General features: G+C 43.7%; 2 protein-coding genes across 2 annotated transcripts in view; one reads left to right on the top strand and one right to left on the bottom strand.

The window, feature by feature from the left end:
- LOC118947087 (tripartite motif-containing protein 16-like) overlaps positions 1 to 20571 on the bottom strand; it is a 24335-nt gene extending 3764 nt beyond the window's left edge. The window contains exons 1-3 of the mRNA XM_036972214.1: positions 19894 to 20571; positions 19375 to 19470; positions 12202 to 12444 (exon numbers count right to left, since the gene is read on the bottom strand). Coding sequence (XP_036828109.1) covers positions 12202 to 12444; positions 19375 to 19470; positions 19894 to 20490 — 936 coding nt within the window. The 5' untranslated portion in view covers positions 20491 to 20571. The remainder of the gene's footprint in view (positions 1 to 12201; positions 12445 to 19374; positions 19471 to 19893) is intronic.
- LOC110516932 (E3 ubiquitin/ISG15 ligase TRIM25-like) overlaps positions 1 to 21019 on the top strand; it is a 538607-nt gene that overhangs the window by 476322 nt on the left and 41266 nt on the right. The window lies entirely within an intron of this gene.

Raw genomic sequence — 21019 nt, 5'->3', positions numbered from 1 at the left:
AGAGACGGACAGAGAGAGAGAGAGAGAGAGAGAGACGGACAGAGAGAGAGAGAGAGAGAGACGGACAGAGAGAGAGAGAGAGAGAGAGACGGACAGAGAGAGAGAGAGACGGACAGAGAGACGGACAGAGAGAGAGAGAGACGGACAGAGAGAGAGAGAGAGAGACGGACAGAGAGAGAGAGAGAGAGAGACGGACAGAGAGAGAGAGAGAGAGAGAGAGAGAGACGGACAGAGAGAGAGAGAGAGAGAGAGAGAGAGACGGACAGAGAGAGAGAGAGAGAGAGAGAGAGACGGACAGAGAGAGAGAGAGAGAGAGAGAGAGACGGACAGAGAGAGAGAGAGAGAGAGAGAGAGAGACGGACAGAGAGAGAGAGAGAGAGAGAATCAGTCATTAAAAACAACCAAAATCCATTAGATTACCCAATAACCCAACAAGAACTAAATGAAAAGCTAAAATCTATTAAATCAAAAAAGGCTTGTGGTGTAGACAACATCAGAAATGAAATGCTGAAAAACAGCACACCTGAGTTGCAAAATGCTGTGCTTAAATTGTTCAACATGGTTTTAACTTCTGGCTGCTTCCCTGATGTCTGGAACCAGGGGCTCATCTCCCCTATCCACAAAAGTGGAGACAAATCAGACCCCAATAATTACAGGGGAATTTGCGTCAACAGTAACTTGGGAAAGATTTTCTGTAGCATTTTGAATTCAAGAATTCAAACCTTTCTTCAAGAAAAAAATGTAATAAGTAAATGTCAAATTGGCTTTCTCCCTAACCATCGCACTACTGACCATATATACACCTTACACACACTAATTAATAAACACGTCCACCAAAAAAAAGAGGGCAAAATCTTTGCTTGCTTTATTGACTTTAAAAAAGCATTTGATTTGATTTGGCACGAAGGGCTATTCTACAAAATTCTACAAAGTGGGCTTGGTGGTAAGGTGTATGACTTAATAAAATGTATGTACACAGAAAATAAGTGTGCAATAAAAATCAAAAACCAAAGAACAGAATTTTTTTCACAATGTCGAGGTGTGAGACAAGGCTGCAATTTGAGTCCAAATCTTTTCAACATTTATATCAATGAATTAGCAGACATGTTGGACCAATCTCCAGCCCCAGGACTCACACTATTTGACACAGAGGTGAAATACCTGCTATATGCTGATGACTTGGTACTTCTATCACCAACCAAAGAAGGTCTTCAACAAAACATTAATATTCTGGAGCAATATTGCCATAATTGGGCCCTGGCAGTAAATTTCCAAAAAACTAAAATCATGATTTTCCAAAAAAAACCCAGATGTCAGAAACACAAATGTAAATTCACCCTGAACAACACCTTAATTGAACACACAAAAAATTACACCTACCTTGGTCTGACCATATCTGCATCGGGAAACTTTAATATGGCAGTGAAGGCACTCAAAGAAAAAGCCCGCAGAGCAATGTATGCAATAAAAATGAAATTATTCAAAATCAACATCCCAATTAGAATTTGGACTAAAATATTTGACAGTGTAATCCTACCAATAGCACTTTATGGAAGTGAGGTTTGGGGGCCACTCAATAAACTGGATTTTAAAATGTGGGACAAACATCCAATTGAAACCCTACATGCAGAATTCTGTCTGAAAATTCTACAAGTCCAGAGAAATACACCAACTAATGCATGTAGGGCAGAATTGGGCCGTTTTCCAGTAATAATGAAAATACAGAAAAGATCATTAAAATTTTGGCTACATCTAAATTCAAGTCCAAATTCGAGTCTGCAATTTAAAGCACTTCAAGACCAAGAGCTGAGCCCAGAAACGAGCCCTCTCAGTCAGCTGGTGTTGGACCTCACCAACCAAGCTGACACCAGCACTGCTTCAAAAGAAAGAATTCCAATAAACAAAATCATGAACCAATCAAAGGAATCATACTTACAATACTGGAAAAACGAAACAAAATCCCAAAGCCGACTAAATTGCTATCTGACCCTAAACAGAGAATATGAATTGGCTGATTATCTCTACTCTGTCAGAGATACGAAGCAGAGACAGATCCTTACCAAGTACAGGCTGAGTGACCACCGATTGGCAATAGAAACCGGCAGACATAAAAAGACATGGCTACCCAAAGAGGAGCGTGTATGTGGTCACTGCATGACAGGGGAGGTAGAGACAGAGATGCACTTTCTCCTTTACGGACAGAGTGAGAGAGAGAGAGACGGAGAGAGAGAGAGAAAGAGTTCCGGAGTTCCAAATTGAGCAGCTGCTGAAAAATGAGCTCCTGTATATATTGAGATTTAAATGTTTTTTTAGAGTGAAGTACATCGACAAAATCAAAAGAAAACTGCAAGACTCAATAGAAGACAATACAAGCAACAAACCAAAAAGACAGGATTTTGAAAAAGTAACTATTTTTCATAAAATTATACAGTTATCTTAGCTAGCTGAATTGTTAGCTGAATTGTTTACATGTTGCTAAGCAGTTGCTAAGGACTCTCCTGGAAGAAGCTAGCTAGCTTACAAAGAATAACAAAAAAATATCTAGTTAACAGAAGAAAGGAAGACAAAATAAGGACAGAAGAAAAAAGGAAAAGAAAAAAAGGATAACAAAGTGAAACAGTCCTCTGAAGAAACAAGAGAGCATAATACAAGAAACAGCACTTCTATTGCAACATTGTAGCCAACATCACCAGCGTTGCTATGGAAATTGTTTACCCACCAGACATCCAAACAGAGAAAGCTAAGAAAAGTTTCAAAGGTTTGTTGATGGGACAGAACCATGAATGCCTGTTTGCAGATCTTACCAGTTACAAAACAAGAGCTAATTTAATTTTTAATACCAATCGAGGGAACATATGGAAAAAGGTTATTTGCAACCATTTCCCTTTCTCAAAAAAGAGGGGCATCAGCCAAGGATGTCAGATCAGCATTTTTGAAGAAGCTGACCAGAGCAACACATATCAAACAGTAAACTTATATAATAATGGAACTGTATTGATACAAGGCAATGATTCAAGCCTCCAGGCTTTTGAGAATAGGTTTGCTACCCTAAAAGAAGACGCTGACATCATCTCAGAAAATGAGGAAAAAGTCAAGGAGGGAGATGGAGAAAAGCAGACCCCAATGGTCTCTGTGACCCAGCAGGAAGCCCTCAACGTCCCTTTACCTACCTCACCTGCAGCAGACAGAGTCAAGGACATGACAATTTCAATAAGAACACCTGCTATGCAACGTTTCCACAACACCCTCTCTCTAGTCGAAGCAGAGGTCATAGAACTCAGAGAGAACAAGCTTCAAGAGGAGGACACTGTCCAGAAACTCAAAGAAGAGATGAAACAGTTCAGGGAGGAGAGCAGAGCATTCATAGCTAAATTAGAAAGCAGAATGGACAAGCTGAGTCAGACAAATGATGACCTCAGAGACCATCTGAGCACAACAAGAAAGGAGCTCGAACAAAAAGAGAGGTACATTGACACCCTCAACCGGCAGAGAATCATTGTGTCCTCTGCATCTAGAGAACATGTCCACCAGCTTGGTACAAGACAAGCAGAACCTGAGACCAGCATGGCCTCCACTACACAGCCGGATGACACTGCACCAGCCTACCAGTCTGCTCCAGCCCAGGTCAACCTACCAGCCTCTCAGTCTGCTCCAGCCCAGGTCAACCTACCAGCCTCCCAGTCTGCTCCAGCCCAGGTCAGAATACCAGCCTCCCAGTCTGCTCCAGCCCAGGTTAACCTACCAGCCTCCCAGTCTGCTCCAGCCCAGGTCAACCTACCAGCCTCCCAGTCTGCTCCAGCCCAGGTCAGAATACCAGCCTCCCAGTCTGCTCCAGCCCAGGTTAACCTACCAGCCTCCCAGTCTGCTCCAGCCCAGGTCAGAATACCAGCCTCCCAGTCTGCTCCACCCAGACAATCACCCACAACTGCAATTCTAATTGATTCAAATGGGAAGTTCTTAGTCCAGGAAAGATTATTTCCTAGACACCAGGTGTATAAGTTCTGGTGTCCTACAACTGAGAGTGCAATGCAGCTACTCAGTCAGACCAGGATTGACACCCCTGACAACATCATCATCCACACTGGCACAAACGACCTTCATGCCAAAGGTGAAAATGTATCTGGGGCAGTGAGAAGAGTGGCAGAACGGGCACAGGCTATGTTCCCAACAACCAATATAGTTGTGTCCACCCTCCTACCAAGAAAAGACTTCCCAGAAAAGTTGATCGACAAAATAAATCAACAGATCACTGTGGACTGTGCCTCACTGCTCAACGTCAGAACGGCTCACCACCCCACTCTGACATGTCAACACTTATATGATAATATACATCTTGATCAGGACAGTATCAGAACCTTTGCCAAGGACCTAAAAGATGCAACACTTGGCAGGGACCCACACACCCATCACCCCAGCAACAAAGGTGCCCCGCCCCACCTTCTGAAACAACAGTACCTCCACCATCCCGAGGAGAAAAGAGCCAGACATGGCTTATTACAGCACAGCTCTACTAGACCAGGCCCAACACAGCACAGCTCTACTAGACCAGGCCCAACACAACACAGCTCTACTAGACCCGGCCCTTCACAACACAGCTCTACTAGACCCAGCCCATCCCAACACAGCTCTACTAGACCTGGCCCATCACAACACAGCTCTACTAGACCTGGCCCATCACAACAAAGCTCTACTAGACCCAGCCCTTCACAACACAGCTCTACTAGACCCGGCCCATCACAACACAGCTCTACTAGACCCGGCCCATCACAACACAGCTCTACTAGACCCGGCCCATCACAACACAGCTCTACTAGACCCGGCCCATCACAACACAGCTCTACTAGACCCGGCCCATCACAACACAGCTCTACTAGACCTGTCCCATCACAACACAGCTCTACTAGACCCAGCCCATCACAACACAGCTCTGACCACTACTCCAGGGTCGGTCAGAACACTGCCCTTCAGGGAAGTAGACCACATGATGCAGTCCACACCATGTATCAATTAGATCGTCAGCCTACATATGCTGAGGTAACCTCTGGCAGAAGACCCCTAGAACAATCAGAGATAGGAGAGGTGCGCCAACTACTGCAACTAATATGCAGACTACTGAGCTAGACAGTCCCTTTAATTCACACACGGGCACGCACGCGCACACACACACACACACACAAACACACAGGGTTGCAGATTGCACATAAAATAAGTACAGTGCAATCTTATTCCATTCTTATTAATTTGTTTACAAATATTCCTAAATGTATTGACACCGGTATTATAATAATTATTATATGTAATGGTGTGTGTGTGTGCGCGTGTGTGTGTATGTATGTGTGTATGTGTGTATGTGTGTATGTGTATGTATACATATATGTATGTATGTGTGTGTGTGTATGTATGTATGTGTGTATGTATATATATATATATATATATATATATATATATATATATATATATATATATATATATATATATATATATATATATATATATATATATATATATATATATATATATATATATATATAGTATTTTATTTTTTTGGTTTTTTTCGATGTACTTTACTCAAACCAGTGAATATCACTTATTATAAATGAGATCATTAACTATCAGCTCTTGGAATATCCAGGGCCTATACTCTTCACATTTTGGTTATAAAACAACTAATCCAGAATTGATTAAAAACATCAAGGGACAGGACATCATAATCCTACTGGAAACATGGTGTCGTGGAGACATAGATACTCAGTGTCCCTCAGGCTATAGAGAAAGTTTACTACCATCAATCAAACATAAAAATGTTAAACGGGGCCGAGACTCAGGTGGAATCATCATTTGGCATAAGCAGGACTTAGCACTGAATGAAATGAAAAAAGGTACCACTCACATTTGGCTAAAACTTAACAAAGGTACAATCTATTGTGACAATGATGTATACATATGTGCAGCTTATGCTCCTCCTTCAGATTCATCATATTATGATGATCAGTTTTTTGACAATCTCCAGACAGAAATCATTACATTTCAGGCGCAGGGTAAAGTGCTTCTTTGTGGAGATTTCAATGCAAGAACAGGTTCTGAGCCTGACTACACTGATGCGGGAGGTAACCACCACATATTTGGACACCCCTCCTTGTACAGTAGCCCTATTATAAATAATAGAAACAGTCCTGACCAAATACTGAACAAAAATGGAAAAGAGTTAGTACATCTCTGTCGAGCCTTAGGCCTGTACATGCTTAATGGTAGAATCAGAGGGGACTCTTTAGGTCAGTTTACTTACTGCTCAGCTCTTGGGACAAGTGTAGTCGATTATGCCATCACTGACATTGACCCCTCCTCCATTAGTGCATTCACTGTCAGACCACAGACACCATTGTCAGATCACAGTCAGATCAACGTGTTTCTGAAGAAATTAACCGGCAATATTCATTCAAAAAAACAGCCCAATAAACTTTACAACATAAACCAATCGTTCAGATGGGCTCCAAACAGTGCAGAGGCATTCATTGAAACATTGAACTCAAATGAAATGATGAACTCTATACAGTTTTTCAATAACTCACAGTACCAAAACAATAAAGATGGTGTCAATTCAGCTACCCAAAACATCAACTGCATATTTCAAAAAGCAGCATCGAAAGCAAATTTGAGAAAACCAAAGCAATGCAACATCAGAAGCAAAAATCTAAATGTTTCTGACAAATGGTTTGATAATGAATGTAAAACAATTAGAAAACACCTAAGACAAATGTCAAACAAAAAACATAAGCAGCAAAACAACCCAGAGCTACGATATGAATACTTTGAAACTCTGAAACAGTATAAACAAACACTGAAATGCAAGAAATTGAATTATACCAACAAGACACTTGATGAAATTGAAAACGCAATTGACCAAAATCAGTTCTGGGACATGTGGAACAATTTAAGCACAACAAAGCCACAAGAATTAGCCATACAAGATGTAGGAATTTGGAAAACTTACTTTGATAATCTATACAAAAACATCCCACAAAAAGACTTAAACCAGAACCAATTAGAAATTAAAGAAAAATTGAACATCCTGGAATCAGTCATTAAAAACAACCAAAATCCATTAGATTACCCAATAACCCAACAAGAACTAAATGAAAAGCTAAAATCTATTAAATCAAAAAAGGCTTGTGGTGTAGACAACATCAGAAATGAAATGCTGAAAAACAGCACACCTGAGTTGCAAAATGCTGTGCTTAAATTGTTCAACATGGTTTTAACTTCTGGCTGCTTCCCTGATGTCTGGAACCAGGGGCTCATCTCCCCTATCCACAAAAGTGGAGACAAATCAGACCCCAATAATTACAGGGGAATTTGCGTCAACAGTAACTTGGGAAAGATTTTCTGTAGCATTTTGAATTCAAGAATTCAAACCTTTCTTCAAGAAAAAAATGTAATAAGTAAATGTCAAATTGGCTTTCTCCCTAACCATCGCACTACTGACCATATATACACCTTACACACACTAATTAATAAACACGTCCACCAAAAAAAAGAGGGCAAAATCTTTGCTTGCTTTATTGACTTTAAAAAAGCATTTGATTCGATTTGGCACGAAGGGCTATTCTACAAAATTCTACAAAGTGGGCTTGGTGGTAAGGTGTATGACTTAATAAAATGTATGTACACAGAAAATAAGTGTGCAATAAAAATCAAAAACCAAAGAACAGAATTTTTTTCACAATGTCGAGGTGTGAGACAAGGCTGCAATTTGAGTCCAAATCTTTTCAACATTTATATCAATGAATTAGCAGACATGTTGGACCAATCTCCAGCCCCAGGACTCACACTATTTGACACAGAGGTGAAATACCTGCTATATGCTGATGACTTGGTACTTCTATCACCAACCAAAGAAGGTCTTCAACAAAACATTAATATTCTGGAGCAATATTGCCATAATTGGGCCCTGGCAGTAAATTTCCAAAAAACTAAAATCATGATTTTCCAAAAAAAACCCAGATGTCAGAAACACAAATGTAAATTCACCCTGAACAACACCTTAATTGAACACACAAAAAATTACACCTACCTTGGTCTGACCATATCTGCATCGGGAAACTTTAATATGGCAGTGAAGGCACTCAAAGAAAAAGCCCGCAGAGCAATGTATGCAATAAAAATGAAATTATTCAAAATCAACATCCCAATTAGAATTTGGACTAAAATATTTGACAGTGTAATCCTACCAATAGCACTTTATGGAAGTGAGGTTTGGGGGCCACTCAATAAACTGGATTTTAAAATGTGGGACAAACATCCAATTGAAACCCTACATGCAGAATTCTGTCGGAAAATTCTACAAGTCCAGAGAAATACACCAACTAATGCATGTAGGGCAGAATTGGGCCGTTTTCCAGTAATAATGAAAATACAGAAAAGATCATTAAAATTTTGGCTACATCTAAATTCAAGTCCAAATTCGAGTCTGCAATTTAAAGCACTTCAAGCCCAAGAGCTGAGCCCAGAAACGAGCCCTCTCAGTCAGATGGTGTTGGACCTCACCAACCAAGCTGACGCCAGCACTGCTTCAAAAGAAAGAATTCCAATAAGCAAAATCATGAACCAATCAAAGGAATCATATTTACAATACTGGAAAAACGAAACAAAATCCCAAAGCCGACTAAATTGCTATCTGACCCTAAACAGAGAATATGAATTGGCTGATTATCTCTACTCTGTCAGAGATACGAAGCAGAGACAGATCCTTACCAAGTACAGGCTGAGTGACCACCGATTGGCAATAGAAACCGGCAGACATAAAAAGACATGGCTACCCAAAGAGGAGCGTGTATGTGGTCACTGCATGACAGGGGAGGTAGAGACAGAGATGCACTTTCTCCTTTACTGTGATAAATATTCCTCACAAAGAGATTCATTATTCACAGAAATGACTACATATATTCCAAATTTTGACAAATTGAACCCAGAGGAAAAACTAAGAATACTCATGGGCGAAGGAGCAATGGCTCCTCTTGCAGCCAAATATGTATTTTCCTGCCATAGCCTGAGGGACACTGAATAATAACATCTGCATAGTAAACAGTAACTTACTTATTATTACTATTATTGTTATTACTATAATTATTCATGTTTACTGTAGACTGTTACCATTTTATTGTTATTATTTTTGTATTTAATTTTGTATTATTATTTACTACCATTTTATATTATTATTTGCTATCATTTATAATTTTGTTACAATGTATATTGTATACATTGTTGCTTTGGCAATATTGACACAATGTTTTTCATGCCAATAAAGCAGCTTGAATTTGAATTTGAATTTGAATTTGAGAGAGCGACAGACAGACAGAGAGAGAGAGGGACAGACAGAGAGAGAGAGGGACAGACAGAGAGAGAGAGGGACAGACAGAGAGAGAGAGGGACAGACAGAGAGAGAGAGGGACAGACAGAGAGAGAGAGGGACAGACAGAGAGAGAGAGAGACAGACAGAGAGAGAGAGAGACAGACAGACAGAGAGAGAGGGACAGAGAGAGAGAGAGGGACAGACAGAGAGAGAGAGAGAGACAGAGAGAGAGAGAGAGAGAGAGAGAGAGGGACAGAGAGACACAGGGCAACATAATGATTGAGATGAATAGTTTCACATGAAGTTAATTTCATATCACATGTATCAAGACAGTTTAGTTACCTGGAGGAAATGGATGTGATCCTCTGTGTGTGAGAGCTGCTCCAGCTCAGTGCTTCTCTTCCTCAGCTCAGCTATCTCCTGCTTCAGTTGATCCAGGAGTCCTTCGGCTTGACTCACTTGAGCCTTCTCTTGGGCTCTGATCAGCTCCTTCACCTCAGAGCTCCTTCTCTCAATGGAGCGGATCAGCTCAGTAAAGATCTGATCACTGTCCTCCACTGCTGACTGTGCAGAGCGCTAGAGAGAGAGAGAGAGAGAGAGAGAGAGAGAGAGACTCAAATTGGCTTTCTCCCTAACCATCGCACTACTGACCATATATACACCTTACACACACTAATTAATAAACACGTCCACCAAAAAAAAGAGGGCAAAATCTTTGCTTGCTTTATTGACTTTAAAAAAGCATTTGATTCGATTTGGCACGAAGGGCTATTCTACAAAATTCTACAAAGTGGGCTTGGTGGTAAGGTGTATGACTTAATAAAATGTATGTACACAGAAAATAAGTGTGCAATAAAAATCAAAAACCAAAGAACAGAATTTTTTTCACAATGTCGAGGTGTGAGACAAGGCTGCAATTTGAGTCCAAATCTTTTCAACATTTATATCAATGAATTAGCAGACATGTTGGACCAATCTCCAGCCCCAGGACTCACACTATTTGACACAGAGGTGAAATACCTGCTATATGCTGATGACTTGGTACTTCTATCACCAACCAAAGAAGGTCTTCAACAAAACATTAATATTCTGGAGCAATATTGCCATAATTGGGCCCTGGCAGTAAATTTCCAAAAAACTAAAATCATGATTTTCCAAAAAAAACCCAGATGTCAGAAACACAAATGTAAATTCACCCTGAACAACACCTTAATTGAACACACAAAAAATTACACCTACCTTGGTCTGACCATATCTGCATCGGGAAACTTTAATATGGCAGTGAAGGCACTCAAAGAAAAAGCCCGCAGAGCAATGTATGCAATAAAAATGAAATTATTCAAAATCAACATCCCAATTAGAATTTGGACTAAAATATTTGACAGTGTAATCCTACCAATAGCACTTTATGGAAGTGAGGTTTGGGGGCCACTCAATAAACTGGATTTTAAAATGTGGGACAAACATCCAATTGAAACCCTACATGCAGAATTCTGTCGGAAAATTCTACAAGTCCAGAGAAATACACCAACTAATGCATGTAGGGCAGAATTGGGCCGTTTTCCAGTAATAATGAAAATACAGAAAAGATCATTAAAATTTTGGCTACATCTAAATTCAAGTCCAAATTCGAGTCTGCAATTTAAAGCACTTCAAGCCCAAGAGCTGAGCCCAGAAACGAGCCCTCTCAGTCAGATGGTGTTGGACCTCACCAACCAAGCTGACGCCAGCACTGCTTCAAAAGAAAGAATTCCAATAAGCAAAATCATGAACCAATCAAAGGAATCATATTTACAATACTGGAAAAACGAAACAAAATCCCAAAGCCGACTAAATTGCTATCTGACCCTAAACAGAGAATATGAATTGGCTGATTATCTCTACTCTGTCAGAGATACGAAGCAGAGACAGATCCTTACCAAGTACAGGCTGAGTGACCACCGATTGGCAATAGAAACCGGCAGACATAAAAAGACATGGCTACCCAAAGAGGAGCGTGTATGTGGTCACTGCATGACAGGGGAGGTAGAGACAGAGATGCACTTTCTCCTTTACTGTGATAAATATTCCTCACAAAGAGATTCATTATTCACAGAAATGACTACATATATTCCAAATTTTGACAAATTGAACCCAGAGGAAAAACTAAGAATACTCATGGGCGAAGGAGCAATGGCTCCTCTTGCAGCCAAATATGTATTTTCCTGCCATAGCCTGAGGGACACTGAATAATAACATCTGCATAGTAAACAGTAACTTACTTATTATTACTATTATTGTTATTACTATAATTATTCATGTTTACTGTAGACTGTTACCATTTTATTGTTATTATTTTTGTATTTAATTTTGTATTATTATTTACTACCATTTTATATTATTATTTGCTATCATTTATAATTTTGTTACAATGTATATTGTATACATTGTTGCTTTGGCAATATTGACACAATGTTTTTCATGCCAATAAAGCAGCTTGAATTTGAATTTGAATTTGAATTTGAGAGAGCGACAGACAGACAGAGAGAGAGAGGGACAGACAGAGAGAGAGAGGGACAGACAGAGAGAGAGAGGGACAGACAGAGAGAGAGAGGGACAGACAGAGAGAGAGAGGGACAGACAGAGAGAGAGAGGGACAGACAGAGAGAGAGAGAGACAGACAGAGAGAGAGAGAGACAGACAGACAGAGAGAGAGGGACAGAGAGAGAGAGAGGGACAGACAGAGAGAGAGAGAGAGACAGAGAGAGAGAGAGAGAGAGAGAGAGAGAGGGACAGAGAGACACAGGGCAACATAATGATTGAGATGAATAGTTTCACATGAAGTTAATTTCATATCACATGTATCAAGACAGTTTAGTTACCTGGAGGAAATGGATGTGATCCTCTGTGTGTGAGAGCTGCTCCAGCTCAGTGCTTCTCTTCCTCAGCTCAGCTATCTCCTGCTTCAGTTGATCCAGGAGTCCTTCGGCTTGACTCACTTGAGCCTTCTCTTGGGCTCTGATCAGCTCCTTCACCTCAGAGCTCCTTCTCTCAATGGAGCGGATCAGCTCAGTAAAGATCTGATCACTGTCCTCCACTGCTGACTGTGCAGAGCGCTAGAGAGAGAGAGAGAGAGAGAGAGAGAGAGAGAGACAGAGAGAGAGACAGTAGGTTCAGTGGTCTCTCTACACCTCATTGAGTCAGACCTCTGCTCTCCAGGTCCACCAGGCCTTGTCCTCCCTCCTGGACAGACAGGTACAGAACACCTCTTGGTCCTGCTCTACTCTCCTCCCTCCTGGACAGACAGGTACAGAACACCTCTTGGTCCTGCTCTACTCTCCTCCCTCATGGACAGACAGGTACAGAACACCTCTTGGTCCTGCTCTACTCTCCTCCCTCATGGACAGACAGGTACAGAACACCTCTTGGTCCTGCTCTACTCTCCTCCTTCCTGGACAGACAGGTACAGAACACCTGGCCATGATACAGTGTCAGCTGCAGCAGAGACGACTGAGAAACAGGTAAGACCAGAACAACTTGTTGGTGACTGTCTGATAAACAAGGTATTAAAGATACAGTAGGAACTAAATCTGTTTGAATATGAGATCATTGTATTATATACAATATGAAATGGATCCACAAATACTCCAATTCTCAGCCATTACTGACAAAATAATCAAATGTAATATTTTTTACCAAAAACTCGACATGGAAAGCAGAAAGCTGTGATCAATTAAATACAACGTGTACTAGATATCTGTGTCATTTATAGCCTGGCACAGATAGTAAAACTACATTAAATACAACGTTAACTAGATATTATCTGTGTCATTTATAGCCTGGCACAGATAGTAAAACTACATTAAATACAACGTTAACTAGATATTATCTGTGTCATTTATAGCCTGGCACAGATAGTAAAGCTACTGTAGCGACCCGCACAGACAGCTGTGTGTTATGTGTTCGGCTAGTAGGTGGTTGTGTTGTACCAGTTCCCAGTGTTCGCGGGGTCCGACATGCCAATCAACCTGATATCTGCCAATCACAGGAATGCCTGGGATGTTCTGATGCCGGGCATCCTGGTGGTTGGCGGAGTGGCGTGGAGGGGGCAGGGCATTGGAAGTTAAGGTTCAGCCTTTGTTCTCTCTCTTACGTCTGGGCTTCACAAGAGAAGGTCCCGATTGGCTTGTGGGGTATCTTTCATTTATTTGGCGTGACCTAAGGCCAAACAGTAGCCTGTGTAAATTTGCTAATAAACCGTCAACTCAATCCTCTGTCTGGACAATTGTTCCTTTATGATCTAGTCAGGTCATTACACTACAGGCAGCCTCCAGACTGCCTGTTCCCAACAGTGGGGTTGTGGGTTTGGATAGGGGCCCCTCTCTCTCTCTCTCTGACTGGAGGAGAGAAGTGAAATGGTGTGTCTCCTCTGGTCAACAATACTCACCATATGTCACGTAGAGTAGGCCAGAAGGCTAAACTGGATAACCTAACCTCTATCAAAATAAAAAGATGGCGGAGCCGCAAAAGTTCTTCTGTGCAAAGGTGTTTATTTACAAGACAGAAGTTAATTTGTGTGTCGACCCACATTGTTAACTTATGGTATAATGTCGCAGGGAGGAGTGATGAATATGTGTGTGCGTTAAAGAACCAAATGCTGTCCGCGGCCAGTGACGGACTTCTACGTCACATTACCTTCCTCCTCTCCTGAAGCGACCATGTTCGGGAGCCTTGATAGGTAGTCCGCAGTAACGTTCTCTTTTCCTGCCTTGTGACGGACACAGAACCTGAAGGGCTGGAGCTCCAGATACCACCTGGTCACACGAGAATTCCGGTCCTTCATGGTCTGGATCCAGGTCAGTGCTCTGTGGTCCGTGTGCAGGTCAAATTCCCTCCCAAGAAGGTAGTAACGGAGGCTATCTAGGGCCCACTTTATAGCCAGGCACTCCTTTTCGATTGTAGAATACCTGGTTTCCCTGGGCAACAGCTTCCGACTCAGGTACAGCACAGGAAGCTCTTCTCTTGGCTCCCCTTGGGCCAGTACAGCTCCAATTCCTACAGCCGAAGCGTCCACCTGCACGAGAAATCTCTTCTTAAAATCAGGGGTCTGGAGAACAGGGAATGAGCACAGTCGTTTTTTCAGTGTCATGAAGGCTTCTTCACACTCCTCAGTCCACTTCACAGGGTTGCTGGCCCCCTTCGAAGTGAGGTTGATCAGAGGGACAGCGATGGTCGAAAACTGTGGAATGAATCTCCGGTACCACCCTGCCAGACCTAGGAAGGACTTCACCTGTGTCTTGGTTCTGGGTTGAGGGCTATTCCTGATGGACTCCACTTTCTCCACCCGAGGCCGAACTTCACCCTTACCCAGCTGGTAACCCAGGTACTTTGTCTCCTGTTTCACCCACTCACACTTCAGGAGGTTAAGCGTGAGGCCTGCTTCATGGATCTTCCCCAGGACGCTGCTAAGATGCTGTATGTGCTCCTCCCAGGAGTGGCTGTAGATCACCACGTCGTCCAAGTAAGCAGCACAGTAATCGTCACAGTCCTGGAGGACCTTGTCCATCAGCCTCTGGAAAGTCGCAGGGGCCCCATGAAGGCCAAACGGCATGAACTGGAACAGGCCCATTGGCGTCCGGAATGCAGTGTAGGCCTTGGATTGTTCATCCAGGGGCACCTGCCAGTACCCTTTGCAGAGATCCAATGTGGTGATGTAATGAGCTCTACCTATTCTCTCCAGTAAGTCGTCAATGCGGGGTATGGGGTAGGCATCAAACTGGGAGATGGCATTCACCTTACGGAAGTCCATGCAGACGCGCAAAGAGCCATCCTTCTTTGGGACAATGACAATAGGGCTGCTCCATTCACTTGAAGATGGCTTGACAACATTCATCTCTATCATGGTGTGGACCTCTTCCTTGAGGGCTACCACCAGCCTCTCAGGCACACGGTAAGGATGCTGGCGGTTCTGGCAAGACTTCAAACGAATTACGTGTTCCAGGACTTTGGTTCTTCCTGGTCTCTGACTGAAGAGGGCCGGATACTTGCCAAACAGCTGCTTCAGCTCATCTTGCTTGTCTTCTTCCAGGTGAGCCAGTATGACTTCTGCTCGTTCTTTCCATGCCTCTGTGACCCCATCCGACTCATCCTCTTCTACTCTGCGGACCAGAAAGGACTTTCCTTTGGAGAGTTCCTCTTTCTCCTCCCAGGCCTTGAGAAGGTTCACATGGTAGGTTTGCTTCTTCCTACCCTTGTCCGGGTGCAGCGCCTCGTAGGTCACTGGGCCCATCTTCCTCCCGATTAGGTACGGTCCTTGCCATTGCGCAAGGAGCTTGCTGGTAGACGAGGGAAGGAGGAGCAGGACTTTCTGTCCTGGCTCAAACTCTCTGTGGCGAGCGTGCTGGTCATAGCCTCTCTTCTGGGCCTTCTGGGCTTGCTGAAGGTTTGCTCTAGCTTCCTCTCGGTACCGTTCCAACCTGTCTCGCATCTGGAGGACATACTGGACAATCCCCTGTCCTGAGGTAGCTACTGGGGAACCTTCCCAGCACTTCTTCAGCAGGTCCAGTGGTCCTTGCACTGGCCATCCATAGAGGAGTTCGAATGGCGAGAAACCTGTCGATGCCTGAGGCACCTCCCTGTAAGCAAAAAGCAGAAAGGGTAACCACTTATCCCAGTCTTTACCAGTGTCAGCCACAAACTTCCTCAGCATGTTCTTGAGCGTTTGATTGAATCTCTCTACGAGCCCATCCGTTTGGGGATGGTAGGGAGTAGTCCTCAAGCCTTTAATGCCCAGCTGTTGGTGGAGTTGAACCATCAGTCGCGAGGTGAAGTTTGTCCCTTGGTCCGTCAGGATTTCATCTGGGATTCCTACACGAGAGAAGAGCTGAACAAGAGCACTGATTATTTTTGGAGTGGTTATGGAACGGAGTGGGAAGGCTTCTGGGAACCGGGTGGCATAGTCACAGATCACCAATATATACTTGTAACCTGCACTACTCTTCTCCAAGGGTCCAACAATGTCCATTGCAATTCTCTTGAATGGGGTAGAGATAACTGGCAGTGAACATAGAGGAGCCCGTTCAGACCTACGGACAGCACTGGTTTTCTGGCACGTGGGGCATGATTTGCAGTATTTTTGTACATCAGTATACATGGAGGGCCAAAAGAAACGGGAGCCTAGCCTAAGATAGGTCTTATGTTGCCCTAGATGGCCTGCCCATGGGACTGTATGTGCAAGGTTGAGAACAAGTGGTCTACAGGTAGATGGCACCACCAACTTCCTGCTATCTGCCTCTGACCCAAGGTAGAGTATGTGGTTGTCTACTGTGTAAATCACCCCCACATGAAGATTGACTGTCCCCAGCTAAGGCCTTGTCAAACAAACATTTCAAGGTTGTGTCAGACTTCTGCAGTGTAGCAACATTTTGTGGAACATCCCATTGCACCTCTAACCCAGACACATCAGCTACAGGTACAGGGGTTCCCACATACTTCTCAAGACGCCGCTGGCGGCGTGACTTTCTGGGCCCTTTGGTTCCCCCCTCGCACAGACTATCACACAAGTCAGGCAGAGGTTGTAAACCAGCTTTGGCCTGGGCACGAGTGACAACTGAACATGCCATCTGAACATCAGACTGGCAAACTGACTGCCCATATAGCTGACCCCCCACACTTCCCAACAGATCAGAGAGTACAGGCACATCCCTCCCCAAAATCATCTCAAAAGGTAGCTTCTCCATTACCCCAACTTTGAGGAGGTATTTCTGACCCTGAATCTCAACTGTGAGCTCAGCTGTGGGCTGCTGTGACTGGTCACCATGGACACATTGGATCAGTGTCTGATGACCATAATCAATGTCATTAACAGGTACATTACCTTTTCTGATCAATGACAGGGAACTGCCGGTGTCAATCATTGCAGTAAGACTTTTACCATTCACTTTTACAGGTACCAAGCATGACCCTTCCAGAGTCTGTCTATTCTGAACACCATCCCCCTCGCTGGGTACATAACAGTAACCTGAGAGCTTGGATTTACGTAGCGGACACATTGAAGCTTTGTGCCCCTGCTGCCGGCAGTAAAAACAGGTCAGACCCCTCCCATCAGAGCGAACTGCATGATCCCTTACCTCCCTCCCAGACACATAACCCCCAGAGTTACCTCCACCATCTCTGGTGTTTCTGATGTCCCTTGTGTCTCTGAGACTCCTTGGAGCGGGTGCTGCAGGTTGTGGTGGGCCCCCTTTACGTGCATGAAGATACTGCAGTGCAAGCTTGGCCGCCATAAGCACGTCCTTGGGCTCGTGCTCTCGGACCCAGGTTCGAATGTCGTGTGGTAGAACTTGTAGAAGTTGCTCGAGGATGATGACCTCCCCGATTTCGTCCTGTGTCTTCTCCCCCGGTCGAACCCATCGTCGGTAGCGACCATTGAGGCGGTGGTACGTCTCTGTCGGTGACTCACCCGATGGCGTTGATGCAGCTCTGAAGCGTTGACGGTAGGTTTCCGGTGAGATGTCAAACTTCACCAGCAGCGCTTCCTTCAAGCCCTTGTAGACATTGGCCAGCCCCTCATCCATTGCTGTGTAAGCCTCTAAGGCCTTGCCCGTGAGCAATGGGACAAGCCTGCAGGCCCACTCTACCTCAGGCCACTGCCACGTCTTAGCCATGCGCTCAAACCTCAGCAGGTAGTTTTCAATGTCCTCCCCCTGCTGGTATGAGGGCATCTTTGGCTCCTTCCTCAGGAATGCTGGAAGATGGACGTTAACACTGCTGGACTGGTCTCCTGGTGCTGGCCTCATTACTGCTTGGGGTGCCTGCTGTGGAGTTGAAGTCCCTGCTGCATCGAGCCTTTGTCGTCCTGGTGTTGGAAGACCCAATCTTGGGCTCTCACTGACGAGTTCCGCCTGGTGGGGAGCTGTGAGGATAGATTGGCGTAGGCCACGTAACTCCTGCTTGAGGTCTTCGTCCCTCTTCTCAAGGCAGGTGAAAAGTTGCTGAAAAAGGGTTACCATGGTTGGGTGTGGTTCTGGTCCCCCAACTGCTCCTTCAGTCAGCAGCTCACCCAGTTCTGGTTGTCTTTGGCCCCGCGGTCGGGCTCCTAGTTTCTCATACTTGACCTCTTCTTCTCCAGACGATTCCATGGTATTCCACCCCGGTTCAACTTCAGGTACCTTTTCTGACAGTTGCTGATGTTGCTGAGAACGCAATCCTGTACGCATTCCTTTACCTCTCTTGTTGGAATTCACTGATTTGCGGTACGCCATCCCACCACTGCCACCATATGTCACGTAGAGTAGGCCAGAAGGCTAAACTGGATAACCTAACCTCTATCAAAATAAAAAGATGGCGGAGCCGCAAAAGTTCTTCTGTGCAAAGGTGTTTATTTACAAGTGATTCCGGAACAAAAAACAACAGTACTGCCATCAACGTCTACCTTATGGGACAGCTTAAAAACAATGCTGCCCCATCCACAGCTCAATCCAAAAAATGCCTCCTTAGAGACTGGAGAGAGGCTCCTTTTGTAGGGCTAGCCCCTCCCCTCAGAACAATTAACCCTAATTAATTAATCAATTAACAATACAAACCTACATTTTCCATGAACTAAACATACTAAAGGATATACATTGCAACATGGTTTTAAACAATATCACAACATAACATTTACAACATTACATCACTACTGACAATATCTTTCAATATGCCCATATGCATTAATGAGCCATTTGGGACAGGCACTATAAAGCCAACCCAATTCCCTTAGCTCGGGTCCTTTTCCAGCATACCCGGAAGCTACAGAGATGGAGAGAGAGGAACAGAACAAACAAACAATGCGCTCATCCACAACATTGATAAGTATAATACTTATTGTATCTCTCAAATATGAACATTGACAAGTGTGAAATGCCTGCACCAAGACAGAAGTTAATTTGTGTGTCGACCCACATTGTTAACTTATGGTATAATGGCGCAGGGAGGAGTGATGAATATGTGTGTGCGTTAAAGAACCAAATGCTGCCCGCGGCCAGTGACGGACTTCTCCGTCACACCTTGAGAGATTCCACAGCCTGTTGGATCTCCTTCAGCTCCTTCTCTCTCTCCTGGAATCTCTGCTGGACCTTCTGCTGACTCATTCCCAGCTGCCTCTGTGGAGAATCACTCTTCAATGAGCTATCAAGCTTTATTAGTCCAGTAGATCAATAGTACAGTAATGTGACATAGGACCCATAGAGAGGAAGGTCTACAATCCTGAGGAAGTCCCTTTACAATATGATATTATGTTGCTATGTGAATGATTATAGTTTTTATGGTAGACCTACATGTATCAAGGGGTTGAGACTGAACTTTGGACTCATAAAAGGCCATTCAGAATGATAATAGTGTTTGACTTTAGAAAATGGTGATACATTTGGAGAATCTAGGTTAACATATCTATATACTCAAGGTTTGTGTTCATTTTTGTGGATCCATTTAATTTGAATGATCTCATATTCAAACAGATTTAGTTCCTACTGTATCTTTAATTCTTTGTTTATCAGACAGTCACCAACAAGTTGTTCTGGTCTTACCTGTTTCTCAGTCCTCTCTGCTGCAGCTGACACTGTATCATGGCCTTTATGTTCATCCATTGTACACAGATAACAGATACACTGCTGATCGGTACGACAGTAAACCTCCAGCAGTTTGTCATGATGAGAGCAGATCTTCTCCTGTAGTTGTGCGGTGGCTTTGACCAGCTTGTGCTTCTTCAAAGCAGGAGATTCATAGTGAGGTTGGAGGTGAGTCTCACAGTAAGAGGCCAGACACACCCGACAGGACATGAGGGCTTTCTGCTTTCTGGTCCCAGTGCAGACATCACACACCACATCTCCAGGTCCAGCATAGCACAGAGCAGGAGGGGGAGCAGCCTGGAGTCCTGTCTTCCTCAGTTTCTCAACCACCTCAGCCAACATGTTATTTTTCCTCAGATTAGGCCTTGGAGTGAAGGTCTCTCTGCACTGAGGACAGCTATAGACCCCTTTCAGAACATCCTGATCCCAGCAGCCCTCAATACAGCTCCTACAGTAACTGTGTCCACAGGGGATGGTGACCGGCTCCTTCAGTAGATCCAGACAGACAGAACAACAGAACTGGTCCTGGTCCAGCAGATCTCCCTGTTGAGCCATTTGGACGGTTGTTCACTCTCACACAGGCAGACGACAGAGAGACTCAGATCAGTTTCGTTTACACAGAAGAGAGTTTGTGGGAAGGGGAGGGACTTCCTGGTTCTGCCAGAGGGGTGGGGTTAGAAGGAGGAAGGGGTTAGAGGAATGGAGGAAGAGAGAGAGGAACTGCAAGCAACAGCAAGAGGGAGACAAACAGTTTTGTTCCAAGGTTAGAGCCCTTAACATGGAACAAATGTCATAATGAATCTAACTTGACTAGAATACAGTATATACATATGACGTGGACAGTAGTAGTTATATAGGATGAACCATGACTAGAATACAGTATATACATATGAAGTGGACAGTAGTAGTTATATAGGATGAACCTTGACTAGAATACAGTACATACATAAGAAGTGGACAGTAGTAGTTAAATAGGACAGGCCTTGACTAGAATATAGTATATACATATGAAGTGGACAGTAGTAGTTAAATAGGACAGGCCTTGACTAGAATACAGTATATACATGTGAAGTGGACAGTAGTA

Source organism: Oncorhynchus mykiss, unplaced genomic scaffold, assembly GCF_013265735.2.
Source record: "Oncorhynchus mykiss isolate Arlee unplaced genomic scaffold, USDA_OmykA_1.1 un_scaffold_121, whole genome shotgun sequence".
NCBI classification, from domain to species: domain Eukaryota; kingdom Metazoa; phylum Chordata; class Actinopteri; order Salmoniformes; family Salmonidae; genus Oncorhynchus; species Oncorhynchus mykiss.
The sequence above is the reverse complement of the archived record's forward strand: the minus strand, read 5'-3'. Positions and strand labels throughout refer to the sequence as shown.